At 40.4% G+C, this 14,394-nt stretch overlaps 1 protein-coding gene across 3 annotated transcripts; it reads right to left on the bottom strand.

Moving 5' to 3' along the window:
- Positions 1-515: 515 nt before the first annotated feature.
- LOC131102670 (chromobox protein homolog 1-like) lies at positions 516-6,020 on the bottom strand. Of its 3 annotated transcripts, none has more exons than XM_058048124.1 (5): positions 5,627-6,020; positions 4,375-4,598; positions 4,068-4,236; positions 3,380-3,474; positions 516-1,651 (listed from the first exon to the last, which is right to left on the bottom strand). In XM_058048124.1, the coding sequence occupies exons 3-5, from the start codon at positions 4,173-4,175 to the stop codon at positions 1,501-1,503; spliced, it is 354 nt and encodes a 117-aa protein (XP_057904107.1). In that variant the 5' UTR covers positions 4,176-4,236; positions 4,375-4,598; positions 5,627-6,020; the 3' UTR covers positions 516-1,500. The 3 variants fall into 3 exon arrangements, with proteins under 3 accessions (XP_057904107.1, XP_057904105.1, XP_057904106.1); XM_058048122.1 differs by having other exon boundaries at positions 4,375-4,619; XM_058048123.1 differs by having other exon boundaries at positions 4,375-4,619; positions 5,615-6,020.
- Positions 6,021-14,394: the final 8,374 nt, after the last annotated feature.

The following is a 14,394-nucleotide window of genomic DNA, read 5'->3' on the forward strand; positions in this document are numbered from 1 at the left end:
GTGTGAGCCCGGGGTAAGAGGTTGATTAGTGTATGTTTACCTACATTGGATTAGCATCGTGAATGTACAAAAGGTATGCAACCCCTGCACCGAGTGAATGGAACGTACATTCCACAGCTTGGCTACTAATGCGTGCTATCGAGTCCGTCCCCATTTTGACACTTATTTGTATTACCGACATTGGCTTCAAAAAAGGTAAAAAACCTCCAAGTACTATCTGACCCCAGTATCATCAAAACAAAAACAGTTGAAAGGCCAAGTATAAAACAGAATATCAATCACGCATAGATGAAATTACAAATGTTGAACCTGCTCTACTTACGCAAAACTTCACCAAATGTTTGAAAAGAATGAATCAGGAGGAGGAACCCTTGGGCTAGGTACTGCCCCCACTGACACGTCATCAGTAGGTGCCCTATGCTACATCAGTGGGAATTACTTGCAAATTTATTTAGCTGTAGCTGTGTTCAGCCTCAACATATTAAATTGCTGTCAAACACGTTAGGACACCGAGAGGACGTACATTCGTCTTTAAAAATGTTTATTAGATGAATTCATCAACACTGGGCCTCTGTAGCCTTTTTTTCTCTCCTAAACAACTACTGAAGATTAAACAAGCTAAAAATGTTCTACAGGATGGGAAAGAAGTATTTGATTCCCCCCCATTCGTCTGTTAAAACAAACATCTCAAACTTCTGGCCTGTTTAGGTCTGTGAGGTGGATGGGGGGGTGGTAAACAGCAGGAGATCAAATACTTATTTCCCCGACTGCATGTTGAAAAAACAGCAAGTAAATATGATTGTGTTTACAGCACAGTATACAGTAGAGTGATGCCTCAATGCACGATAAAAAAAAACAAGCACAAACTAAGATTGAAACATACAGCTTTACAATAGGGTTAAGTTGTTAAAAAAACTGTCTGGAATGATTTCTTTCCCCAAAAGATGAATACATATTTGAATACTTGCCGATTGGCTGACACATTCTTGATGATGACATCACGGCAAAAGCGCCTGATGATATCTTTATGGCCACGACAATCTACCAATAGATGGTGAGTAATATAAAAGCAGGGCAGAAGAGCTAGTGGTAGAGGAACAGACTGTCTTCTACTTGCTGGACTCCTGCAGCCAATGTGGAAAATAATGCAGAATGTTTTCTCACACACAACTTTGTAATGAGCTGAGCTTAGCCACACACAAAAAAAAAGCAGACGTCTGCGCGTAGTCCAAAACACCCCACATTCAACACAGGGCAACAAAGTTGAACATGTGAAATAAATTTAACAAGTCTGCTTTGTGAGCATACCTTTAACAAAATCATTTTGGTCATACTAAAAAATAGGAGTATCTTTTGATAAATGCATCCTCACACAACAGGAAACCAAATGCTGAAGGTCTAGCAGCGACAGTAGCAGTAAAACAACTCATGTTCCCTTCTGCTGCTACAGCGGCTGCTAGAGTGGACTAACCTCTAACATCTACCGCCTGGACCACGTCTCTAGTCTTTCTTCTCCTCCTCTTTTTTCTCCTCTTCTTCTGTGGGATAAGAGTGCCAGGTGAGCCGCTCCTCGTAGAAAGAGATAACCACCTGGGGACAAATGACGTTGGCTTCTTTGGCGGGGACGAGGTCGGCCTCGTCAGAGTTCTTCCTGTTGAGTGAATAGAAAAGAGGAGGCGTGTGAGTCCACCATTGTCATCTATACATTGGTTCTACTGCTAAATGAGGCGCGAACACCTGTGTAAAATTGCTTTGATTACATCAAGGGTATAAATGCAAAGCTCCTTGTAGATCCCAAGGTGTTCCCCCAGCCAGTTGAGAGAGAATCTCCAACATCTACCGGTTTAGGTCATCCTTACCAGATGCCCAACCCACCTCATCTGCCTCCCCTAACTGTGGAGGTGCAGCCGTTGTACTCAGTGTTCCTCTTGGATGACAGTGCTTCTCACCTTATCTCCAAGTAGAGAGTCCCGCAACCGTATGGAGAAAACTCATTTCAGCCGTTGTACCCATGATGTTGTCCTGTCCTTTGGGTCACTACCCAAAGGTCATGACCATAGGCAGGAACATAGATCTAATGGTAAATTGAGGTTTGCTCCTTTTGGCTCAGCTCCCTCTTGACCACAACGGACGGGTGAAGAGTCTGCATCACTGCAGACACCATACCAATCCACCTGCCGATATTGTGTTCCATCCCCTAGTCTGCACATCCAGAGGCACCACCCCTTATGTCCATGTGATGCAATGGATTGTGTCAACCAAGACAACCAGAACAGCATATCCAGGGCCTGACTGAATTCAGGAGGATTTCATTCACCCCTGCGGCCCTTTTTGACCTCCTCGACATCATCAGCCCCAAGAGATAGGTCAGCCCACCATGGAGTCCCCAGACATTGTTTCCTCATTGGAAGATGTGTCGGTGGGGTTGGGGATGTCTTGAAATTATTCTTATTAACTGGTCCACAACATCTCGAGTGAAGGTCAGCAGCACACCAACTGCCGGTAGGAGTTGGAACTCCTGATGGGGGACTCTTTCAACAGACCATCACAATAGGTTTGAGCCTGCCAGATCTGACCGGCATGCCACCATTGGAGCCTCGCACCACCAGCCTGTGACTGATTGACAGATTTGTCCCTCTCTTCACCAAAGTGTCCAAACACATGGCTGCAAGCCCAACGACAATCACAAAGTCAATAATTGAACTGTCGCCCACGGTGTCTCGGTGTTAAGTGCTCATGTGGACGTGCTTATGCTTGAAGATGGTGTTTGTTATGGACAATTAGTCCAATAAAGTAACTCTCAAGTTCAGATCAGGGGTGGCTTTCTCTCAATCACACCTCTCCAGGTCTCACCGTGTCTGCCCGGGTGAGTGTAGACGTCCCCCAGCAGAACTAAATCCCCCGAGGGAACATGCTCCAGTGGATTTCGTTCACCGGGTTAAACTCAACGTACAGGCCCTGTGTTAGGGAGCAACAAGAATAGCCACCCATGCCCATTACCTCTCACTGCTGGCAATGCGGTGGTTCCACAGCCCTTGGCGTGCATTGAGGTGAGTCTAATTATGTCTATTTGGAACTTCACCTCAGGCACCAGGTCAGGCTCCTTCTCCACCAGAGACATTCCATGGAACGACAGCTCGCGTCTGCAGCCAAGGATGGGCCCACCAAGTTTGTTACGTGCTTTTGGCTACTCTCTTTGCACCCAACCCCTTTGGCCACTCCTTGAGTGGTGAGATTCTTGGAGGTGTTGCTACTTCGGGCTGTGCCCAGCCCTACCACCAGATGCTCCCCACCGGGCCCCGCCTCCAGAGGTGTAGGTGTGTGTGAGATCATTCAATTAAAACCATTGGAGTTTTAGGATTTGCAAAAATGGTCTCACCATTTCATCAGGAACATGAGTTCACCACTGGAGTCTGTTGCACCAATAATTCTTTCTGGCTGCAGGCCTCGTCTAAAGCCTCTGACCTTCTCACCCTGGAGACGACAGAAGCAACAAATACTTTTGACATTTAGCTTCACAGGAGAGGCAACCATGAAAAAGCACAAAACAATAATATTAATAATTCATAACCTTTACTTGGCATTTTATTTAAGAGCCCACCATGGTGTGGTGGTTAGCGTTCTGGACTTTTGGAGCCATTTCACTATTTTAGCCATACATTGGGAATACACCTTCCGTTTGAGGATGTGATTTAGGTCCATCACCTTCACCCTCAGCTTATTTAGCAAGGCCATCGTTATGTTGGAGCTCATGTTGGAATACTTCACTATTGCACTCTTTGCAAAGGTGCAGTGACTATGGCAGAGATCCCATAACCTGTACAATGCAATATAAATAATAGGCGTGTAAAAGTGTTGGAGGTGTTGTGTCAACCTATATTTACAAAGTCAAATGTTTTTTTTCATGTTGCAACTATGAAAATACTCCACTTATTAATATTGAATTCTACTCCACGGAAATTCCCTTATCACCATAGCCTCTGGAACAAATTAACTGTGATAAATGAGGGACTACTGTATGCGACACTGTATGATGTACACAAGGCTAAATGTTATGAGTGTCTTACATCCTCCTTCTTCCTCTTGCCCGCCTTCTCGTCTGGTGTTCCTGTAGCCTCAGCTGCTTTTCTCTTGCCCTCCTTCTTTTTCTCCTCTTTCTCTCTGTACTTTTGCATGAACTCTGCAATAAGGTCAGGGCAGTCCAAATTCTCCTCTGGCTCCCATGTGTTGTCCTCACTGGACGGGTAAGGTGCCAAAAGAAACACTGATTTAGTTACAAGCCAAACAACTCACTTTCAGGCAAAGCAAAAGCATTTAATAAAGATGAAGGAAATATTCACGTAATGTAGAAGTGTTTCTACAAAGACTACTCACTTTGAGAAGCCCTTCCATTTCAGCAAAAATTCAGCTTTGCCCTTTACCACTCTACGGTCCAACACCTTTTCTACCACATATTCTTCCTCTTCTTCCTCCTCCTGGGATGGTGTGGCTTCTGTGGCTGGTGCAGGCGTTTCAGGCACAACAGGCGGCGGTGGCGGCTGCTGCTGTTGCTGCTCCTCCTCCTCCTCATTGCTTTTTTTCACTGCGACAGCCGCCAGCTTGACGTGAAATGGAAAAACCTACATTGGGTACAAATAAGTTTTAGTTAACATGTTTCAACATACAGTATATTAATGTGTACAGCTCAGGGGAGCGGGGGACATGACATATGCACACATGAAGCAATAATATGTTAAAATCCCTGTTTAGAAGATCGCAAACAAGTGTCTAACTCAAAATATTCCATTTGTACACAAGGAATCCTACTTTGTAGAAACCAATTAAACAGCGATAAAAAGAGACTACTATAATGTTACTTCTGCAAATTACTGTGAGCCAATAATAAACAAACCATGGGACGCACTCTGACAGTTTGTCACACTCTGGATGCCCCTGCTTATTTACCTCATTGTCAGTGTTGAGTGCATGATGTGACATTCAGCCCTCTTAGACTTCCGTGTGACAGAACAATAGTAATTAAAGAGAGAAGGGGTGTGTGCAGGTAAAACTACACTTTTTATGTCATGTACAAAAAACAAATGTAGGCTGTTGGTGTGCTACTATTTTTCTATGTTATTTGTAACCTGCAATTACTATATTATATTATTGTATGAAATTATTTAAGTGTATTGGGCAAAGCCAAAAGGGGGAAAACATAGCCGGTTAGCTTGGTGATTGTCTTTCAGCTTCTTCCATCAGGGGTCGCTCGTTTATGTTTAAAGTAATGTTAAAAATTAACAACAAAAGTATACTGTATTATAGACCTTCCGCATTTTTACAAATGGCAGTTCAAATCACATGAAATCACTAATGCTACTATCCGACAGGCACAGAACCGGCATGCTATGCATTTCATTTGCAAAATACAATGCAACGTGCTCTGTACACGCAATAACGTCAAGCTCGCACGTTTTAAAGCAAACGCTGAACCGCTGTAAAAAAAAAAAATAAAAAAAACAAAACATCGTGCTTTCTAAAACCCCACTTATACCCCATTTTTCATAAACAGGGGCGCACAGAAGAGATAGCTAGCTTCTCAGACAACATGGCGTGTTTCTCTTCGTCGGCAACCTACCGAGAACCTCACCTTATCGGAGAAAACTTCGAAGATCTTGAATGAGCTTGTAGGCCCCAGTAAAGTCGCTGTACTTTCGGCTCTGTTTTCAGCTAAAAACAGACCGAACTACAGTAGCTGCGACAAATAAAACTACCAAAGATTCAATGCTGGCTAGCTCCTTTGTCCATCTAATGGCTGGACGCTAAATAATACAATAGCTTCGGCACAGCTAACAGACTAGCAAACCCCGTCTACCCGCCAACAGCAATACCGGAAGTGACGGTCCGACAAAGCCTCATGGGTATTTTGATATTTCTTTAACTAGACTGCCCCTGCTCACGTTTATGATGGAATTTCAGTTTCAACATTTTCATTTGGAAATAAGGGTCATTTCTCGGAAAATTAAGTGAAACACTTTTCACTTCTTTCCATCGGTACGTGTTGCTCCACAGCCGCCATTATTTCAATGCCGTCCCTCCTCTTCCGCTACGTAGACAAGATGGCGACTATCGAGTTTTTTTTTTGGTAACTTTTATTTCAATAACGAAGTACTTTGTCCAGAACAGTAAATTTTAAAAAGCTATATCAATAATACACTCTCCCCAAGACTATTATTACTACATAAATGAAAGATAGCAACATGTGTGATGGATAAAAGTCTTTATGATAATTACCTTTAAGACAATTTCTTCTTCTATATCAATGAGTGTATTCAACAGCAGAGGTGTGGACTCCAATAAAGCATCCCAACATCCCAATATGTCAAGCATATGACTTTGGACTTGGCTAAAGCCGTCTCCAGCTGAGAATTGACTTTAGTGATGTGGGGGTCGATACTGAAAAATCAATATTTCTGATACCAGCTCTTCATGCTCAAGGATGGGCCTTCTGGATGACCTGAAAGGATATTGTTTGAAAACCGCTTCCAGAGTGGGAAAATCTGAAAAGGCCGGCCTGTCGTTTCCGTATTAGTTGGTCTAACTATTTTACACCAGAACACCTGACCAGAAGTGAGCTCTTGACAACAAGCCGACACAACATCTGAATATTTTCATGTACATGACTCACCCCAGTTGACAATCACCGCTATAGATCAATGAACGCTTGTCAAGCCACGCTGAGGGTGCAGTGTGTTGGAACACAAAGGAAAGTGTAGGATGGACCAGCACTGTTAAAGTGTAAAACTTATACCACAGAGCAGACTTGAACTAAAGGAACCTGTCATGGTATTTTTTTGGACAAACCATGTAAATTTGTGTGAAGTGGTCACGTGTGTAAAGAGCTCAGCAGATGGAAAACTGGAGAAGACTGACTATGCAATGTATGACAATGAAGAAATGAAGCGTGTACAATGCTGCCATCTAGTGTTCTGATTGTAGTGGTGCACATTTGGTCGCCAAAATCGTTCGACTGCTTGTTAATTTGCTACCCAACAACAAAACATTTGGAATTTTTCTCATCGCCACAAAAAATGCGTTTTTCAGTACACAGCAAACACCTAAAATGTTTTATTTGAAAATTATTTGTTTAAAATGCACATTGAAAATGAAATATTTAAATTTATATATGAGAAATAGTAAGGTTTATAAACAGATACAATAACATGAATATGAATTGCTATTTCTTATTGCTTATTTTCCTGCACAATTATTTGCTCTGAATCATTCTATGTGATTGTTTTTTTAATCATTGTACATATCCATAACTAAATACAAATAACATAAACGTAAATAAAAAGAACAAATAATTTCCATTTAATTATTCACCTATATTATTATATTATATATTATATTATTTTTTTAAATATTAGCACACAGTGTGCGTATTTGCCGGCTTTCTGTGTTATTATTTGGACGTGTGGAGGGAAAAAACAGGAGGCCCTCTTACAGGAGCAAAGCGGGGGCTGCAGTTCAAGAAGCAACCTGCAGATGTCGCCTAAGAGCTAATTTAACTTGAAAAGTAGATTGTACGCGTTATTGCTGTACAAAGTAGAGCTTCTACTCTTCTGGGAAAGATTAAAAAACCCTCATACTCACAGTTTGTTTTTCATCCACATCACATACAAATTAGATAATATATTTAATTAAAAAACACCCACACACCAGAGAGATGTAGCAGAATACTTACTTTCAATGACTTCCTGGTTCGCATACACATAATACGGAAGGAAAACTCACTAAATCTGCATTTCCCCCTTCATATTTTATTCCTCCTAAATACTGGCAGCAATGTGCCTTACTGGAGCACATCCAGCACCTTCCTCTGCCTTTTAAAGCTCACTTAGACATCTACATGGACGCTTCACATGCGCTGTGTGCAGCATCACATATACTGGAGTACACGTTATACGCATACTGTAGTACGCACACAAAATAACGATATAAAATATATGATAACAATAAATAACTTACTCGTTTCTTTGCCGATTGCCTTCATTCGGGTGGCGGGGGTACGCTGGAGCCTATCCCAGGTAACTCTAGGCCAGAAACTGAGAACAGCATTCAAAATGATAAAAATCAAGCAAATTAAATATCGATAATAAATAGAAAAATCAATCCAATAAAAACTGAAAAAAACTTCTATGTCTTTTTTGTTTCTTAATGGACATTTTATCTGTTTTGGTTTTAGTGGAAGACAATTAAATAAATTAAAAAAACCTTTTACCAGCTCTTCATATGTAACGTGGAAGCCACCTCGTGGACAAACACGGTCACTGCAGTCCGTCAAACATCAGCCTTCTTGGCTGACCAGCCAGGACTCTTGAGACGGACGATCCTGCTTCTGGCGCCCAGATGTGCACCAGCACGTCTTCCTCAGGCCGGGGGAATAAATCTCCCTCGGACCCCCCCCCCCCCCCTAAAGAAAGCAAAGGAAAAAAGAGACAAAGGTGTAAAGATGTCATTGAAGTATTTAGAGGACACAAACGCTGAAGCAACACATCCTTTCTCGCCGTCTGCCTTTGCCGACTCTTTCCAGATTTTGTTTTTTTTTTTTGTGTATCATTGATAAATCAAGGTACGCTGTTAAAGTTAACTATATCACAGAAAATACTGCAATATATGTACAATAAGTGTGTATGTGCAAATGACCAGATCCTTATATTTTACACATAATAATGCACTTCATACACACACACACACACACACACACACACACACACACACACGTTACATGTATTATTTTATTACAATTCTAAAATTCAAATTCTAAAATGTTTCTCAAGTATTCATATATAATACATATTTCATAGAAGCCCATTTTTCTGTCTTAGGGATTTTTATAGCTTTTTTGTGTGTGGATAAAGTCAAATCATAATTTTAAAACGTGTTAAATGAAGGCCACTATTGATGTATGTTATATGTCCATTATACATTATATATAATACTGTATATAATATATAGTGTATTCAGGACCTGTGTCATTTCATTTTGATGGAATGGATTTCATTCTGTGTGTTGCTTTTATCTCTTTATGACCGGGGCTTCCTTGTTTCCTTGCTTCCTTCCTTCCTTCAAAAGTTCTTGGAAATCAAATGCATTATGATAATGATGATTGTGATTATTTTTACTTGGTAAAAAAGGTTGTTTTTGATCCAGTGTGATCGTTACCTTCCTACCTAAGATGCACTCATGCACACTTTTGTATCATAATAAAGACTTCATTGCACGGTGCTGCTTATTATTTTTCATTTCCTTCATAGTAAATCAAGAAACACATCTATTTCATCATCAATCATTCAATATATATATACACATAGAATACAGTATATCATAAATACTGTACATATATTTGAGGCAGATAAAAATAAGTTGTAATTGAACAATGCAAGGCCTGTATAAATAGAATAAGACAATGTAACGTGACTACAATCATTCCTTTTATTACATATTATTTTTGGTGCAAATAAAATCAAGTAAAAAAACTGTCCCTAATACTTCTGATACTTGTGGTACTTGTTATTCTTGCAGTAGTTATTGGCAAGAGAATGCCAGGCTATGAAGTATAGCGTACACACCTTGATGTTTTTATTCACGTGCGGGAGATAAAAGCGGGATGGGATCATGTGACAGCTGACCTCGTCCTGAACTCCACGTGTGAGAGAGGCGACCCCGGTCTCAACCCAGCTGAGGTCAAAGGTCAGGGTTGAAGGCTGGGTCGCCGTGCCTAAGCGGGGGCGCCGGGTTGAAGGCCGGGTCACTGCCCTCACTTCCTGTTGCACGGACTACAACGTCTGTAGCGCCTGTGTGTGTGTGGATGAGAGTGTGTGTATTGTAGTAGGTTCGTTCTCTGCATACACGTTTGACCGTTAGGTGACTCTTGGCTTGGTTGCCATGGTGATTGAGCACACCAGCATTCTACTTGATTCTTATACTTTATTATACTGATCACTGTGACCCCTCACTGACCCCTCCCCAGGCCGGTGGGCCCTCCCTTTGATATATTTCTTGACTTTACATTTTTCATTCTATTTTTCCCATTTTTGCTGTTTTTTTAAATTGAATTTTATTTGTACAATGTGCCACAGGCCGATAAAAAAAAAAGGCCACAATATGGACACCGCTGCACGAGCTGTATGTGTGCTTACGTGTACTGTAAATTTGAAAAAAACAACTTTATTTTGACCTTAACACACCAACAGCAGTGCACACACACAATGCTTCCTCATTGTCCACCAATCACAGGCCAGGTGTGTTCAGGTGTTACATGTGATACATGTTTTAGCTTTATGTAAAACATAAAACTTTATGTTTTTAGCTAATATGTACACATATTACTTAGCTTTCCCTGCTAAGAAAGTACATTCACTTGTGCTTTTGTGAATTGGTAGATGACACTGGTATGACTGGTATGCGAGTACATACATGTACATGCAGTATATGTACATAGTGTATGTGTAAGACAGGCATAGTGAACGCTATGAGTTGAGGAAAAGGTTAATTGGCGCTGTTGCATTGGCAGTGCTGCTATTATGTACATTTTATGGCAACTTGTTGCTAGGCAACTGTGCATCAAATGAGACGGGACAGTAATTAAAGAACAGACACATAAAAGTCTCGCACACAAATAAAACGGGACATGGTCCAGCGATGTTATGACGTTGGAAATGGAAATGATCTTTTATTCTCTCAGCAAGAATTCATTTCACATTATCCACTTATTTTCTGGTTACCAGTAGACAGGCCATACATACTCTACTGTACATACTGTATACTATATGTACATGATGTACATGTGCATTATGTAACTGTATGGATGCACTTATCTATTTCTACCATTGGATGTTTGGGGAGGGAACTTCCAGTTGGCTACAGAGGACTTCCCACACTAAAAGTAATGGACATGAAGCACCATGAGCACGTTGCTGAAAATGGTGATTAATCTGATTAATTCACCGGAGCATGGTGATTAATCTGATAAACGCACTGTCAAATGGTGATTAATTAATTGTTTTTCCCAAGGGTGATTGATCTGATTAATTAATGTGGTGATTAATCTGAGTAATTCATTGGAACATTGTGATTAATGTGATTCATTCATTGGAAAATGGTGATTAATCTGATTCATTCATTGGAAGTTGGTGATTAATGTGATTCATTCATTGGAAAATGGTGATTAATCTGATTCATTCATTGGAAAACGGTGATTAATCTCATTCATTCGTTGGAAAATGGTGCTATTAATCTGAAAAAAAATTGACATCTCTAGTTTTTGTACACATAAATAGTACTACATCTCAGCAATGTGTTGACACATAAATACTTCTACATATAAGCAATATATGTACACATATTACTACTACATGTAAGCAATATATGTACACATAAATACTAGAACACGTAAGCAATGTATGTACATAGTGTACAGTACATACATACTGTACGCCGTCTCAACAGAGAAGAAGAGAAGGAAATCCAGAGAGGTGTGTAAAGGGCGGAGAAAGACATCAACCAATTGAGGAGGGAGGGGGTGGAGTGAAGAAGAAGAAGAAGAAGAGGAGGGAGGGAGAAGGAGATGAGAGAATAATGATGGAGGGATGGATGATGGAGAGTGAAAGAGAGGAGGAGGGAGGGTTAAAGAAAGCAGATGGATGGCGCTATTGGACACTTTTTCATGTCCGACTGTGTCGGCTGACACTCTGCTCACAGCAGGGTGTGTATGTGTGGATGTGTAAATGTAGATGTGTATGTGTGTGTGTCTGCTCATTCACATGGGAGTCTTTGTGTGCCTAATGGAAATAGTGTGTGTGTGTGTGTGTGTGTGCGAGGACACACAGAGTTCCAAAGTGTGTGTGTGTGTGTGTGCGTGTGTGCAGGCCTACTGTGAGATGAATTCAGACCAATTAATTGGGTTGAGATTGAAAATGAGATGAGGACACAGCTGGGCTCATCCGAGTTCTCCTGTTTCTCCTCCTGTCCCTCGCCGCTTGTCATGATCCCTTCCTTCCTTCCTTGCGGTTGGAATCACCTCAGAGATGTGAAAGTTGGAAAAATTCTTAGGATCAAAGGGAAATGTGGAGCTTCAGGGATGAGGGAAATTCACCCAATGCATGTCCCGTATGAGCAGTATGTATTCATGGTGGAAAATAATGTTCAAAAGCTTATTAACATGGTCATAAACAGGTTCATTTTATGCCTCTTATTTTCTCTTATTGTGTTGACTATATTGGGTAATAAGAATGTAAAGGTAACTATAGGGGTGTTATTTCATGTCTAGAGGGCTCTAATGATGTTAAAACGTGTATTTACAAGGTGGTAAAAGGCTTTTCTATGTCTTATTGTCTCTTTTTATATCTACTATACTTGGTAATAAGAGTGTAAGTGTAATTATAGGGGTATTATTTCCTGTCCAGAGGACTCTGATAATGTTAAAAAGTGTATTTACAAGACGGTGAAGAGTTTTTCTATGTCTTATTGTCTCTTTTTATATCTACTATACTTGGTAATAAGAGTGTAAGTGTAATTATAGGGGTGTTATTTCCTGTCCAGAGGACTCTGATACTGTTAAAAAGTGTATTTACAAGACGGTGAAGAGTATTTCTATGTCTTACTGTCTCTTTTTAGATCTACTATATTGGGTAATAGTAGTGTGAAGGTAACTATAGGGGTGTTATTTCATGTCTAGAGGGCTCTGATAATGTTAAAAAGTGTATTTACAAGATGGTGAAGAGTTTTTCTCTGTCTTATTGTCTCTTTTTATATCTACTATACTTGGTAATAAGAGTGTAAATGTAATTATAGGGGTGTTATTTCCTGTCTAGAAGGCTCTGATAATGTTAAAACATGTATGCAGAAGGTGGTAAAGAGTTTTCTATGTCTTATTGTCTTTTTATATCTACTATATTGGGTAATATGAGTGTAAAGGGAAGTATAGGGGTGTTATTTAATGTCTAGAGGGCTCTAATAATGTTAAAGTGTATGCAGAAAGTGGTAAACAGCTTTTCTATGCCATAACTATTCCATGTACTAATAAGGAATCCTATAATTTGCAGAAATTCACTTGTGGAAGCAATTAAGGGTGATAAAGGGATTAGTGTATTCCTAAATAATTTGGATGCAAAAGGCCTGAATGGGTGGTGTTTTTCCATAAATAAATAAATGAAAAATAATTTTGACCAAATGATAGGTAGGTGAATTGCCACCGTATACAGCCCCCCCCCCAATTTCATGTTCACTTGAAAAGCAACTTAAAGCAAATATTTGTTATTACACACACACACACAGCTGGCAGCCTCCCACAAATGAATTAGTGAGCGATGTGATATGAGAGTGATAAAGCAAAGCAGGAAGGGAGAGATAGCTGCAAGGCCAACGGAAGGAAAAGACACCATTTTCCAGCTGATTAATTTTTTCAATTTCATCCAGAGACCAGCGTAACCTTCTTCAATTAAAACACCACTCAAGAGACAGATTTTCCCTGGCATGCTCTGTCTGTGTGTGTGTGCGTGTGTGTGTGCGTGTGTACATGCAGAGCTGATGGTCGCATTTTATTGAGCGGAAAATTGAATCCAATTGTTTGTTGCAAACAGCTTGTTCACCAGCTTTAGTTTCAGATAGCGTTGTCTCTTTCATCGCCGCTGCATCCTCCGCTTTGCAACACGACTGCGCCGGCGACCGGGATGAGAGAAAAAAAAAGGGATGGTCCACCCTGAAATGAGGAGAAATGATCTGAGGAGCAATGCAGGGTGGTTCGGGTTCCTTTCATTGACTAAGAATGAAGTAGTTTAGCTTCATAACAGCACTTAATACACATTTGGCCTCATTGTCAGTACATAAAAACAGATGCATGAAAATTATGGGTGACATTTTCTACTTCAATCTTCAGTTTCAGGTAAAAACAATATGGCCGATACAGACACTGATACTATTTCTAAGATCATTCAATGATTTTGTTGATCATTATTAGAATTCAAATATTCGTAAACACATATACTGCACATAAGCATATAAAACAACATTACAGTATAATAATAATAAGTTTAAAATAATAAGTAATATTCCCTTATATGACATACAATTGCTTCAAGTCCATCTCATCTCAGCTAGCAAGCGGTTAGCATTTTGACGTCAAACGTTTGAGGTTTGAGTTTAAGTCAAAGACACTTTTCTGAATTTTCTTTTTTTTTGTGAAGAAATTGTGTGTATGATGTCACATGGTACAGTCCCGGACCTCTGCCAACCAAGGAAGAAACAAGAAGGTCCCCAACTAGGAAGACCCTGCCTTGTTAGGCTAGTCCTGAGTCCGACCCACACAGGGGTGTTACACGTTCCTGAGTGGCTCATTGGAATGTGGCTATGTGT

Source organism: Doryrhamphus excisus, chromosome 15, assembly GCF_030265055.1.
Source record: "Doryrhamphus excisus isolate RoL2022-K1 chromosome 15, RoL_Dexc_1.0, whole genome shotgun sequence".
Lineage (NCBI taxonomy): Eukaryota > Metazoa > Chordata > Actinopteri > Syngnathiformes > Syngnathidae > Doryrhamphus > Doryrhamphus excisus.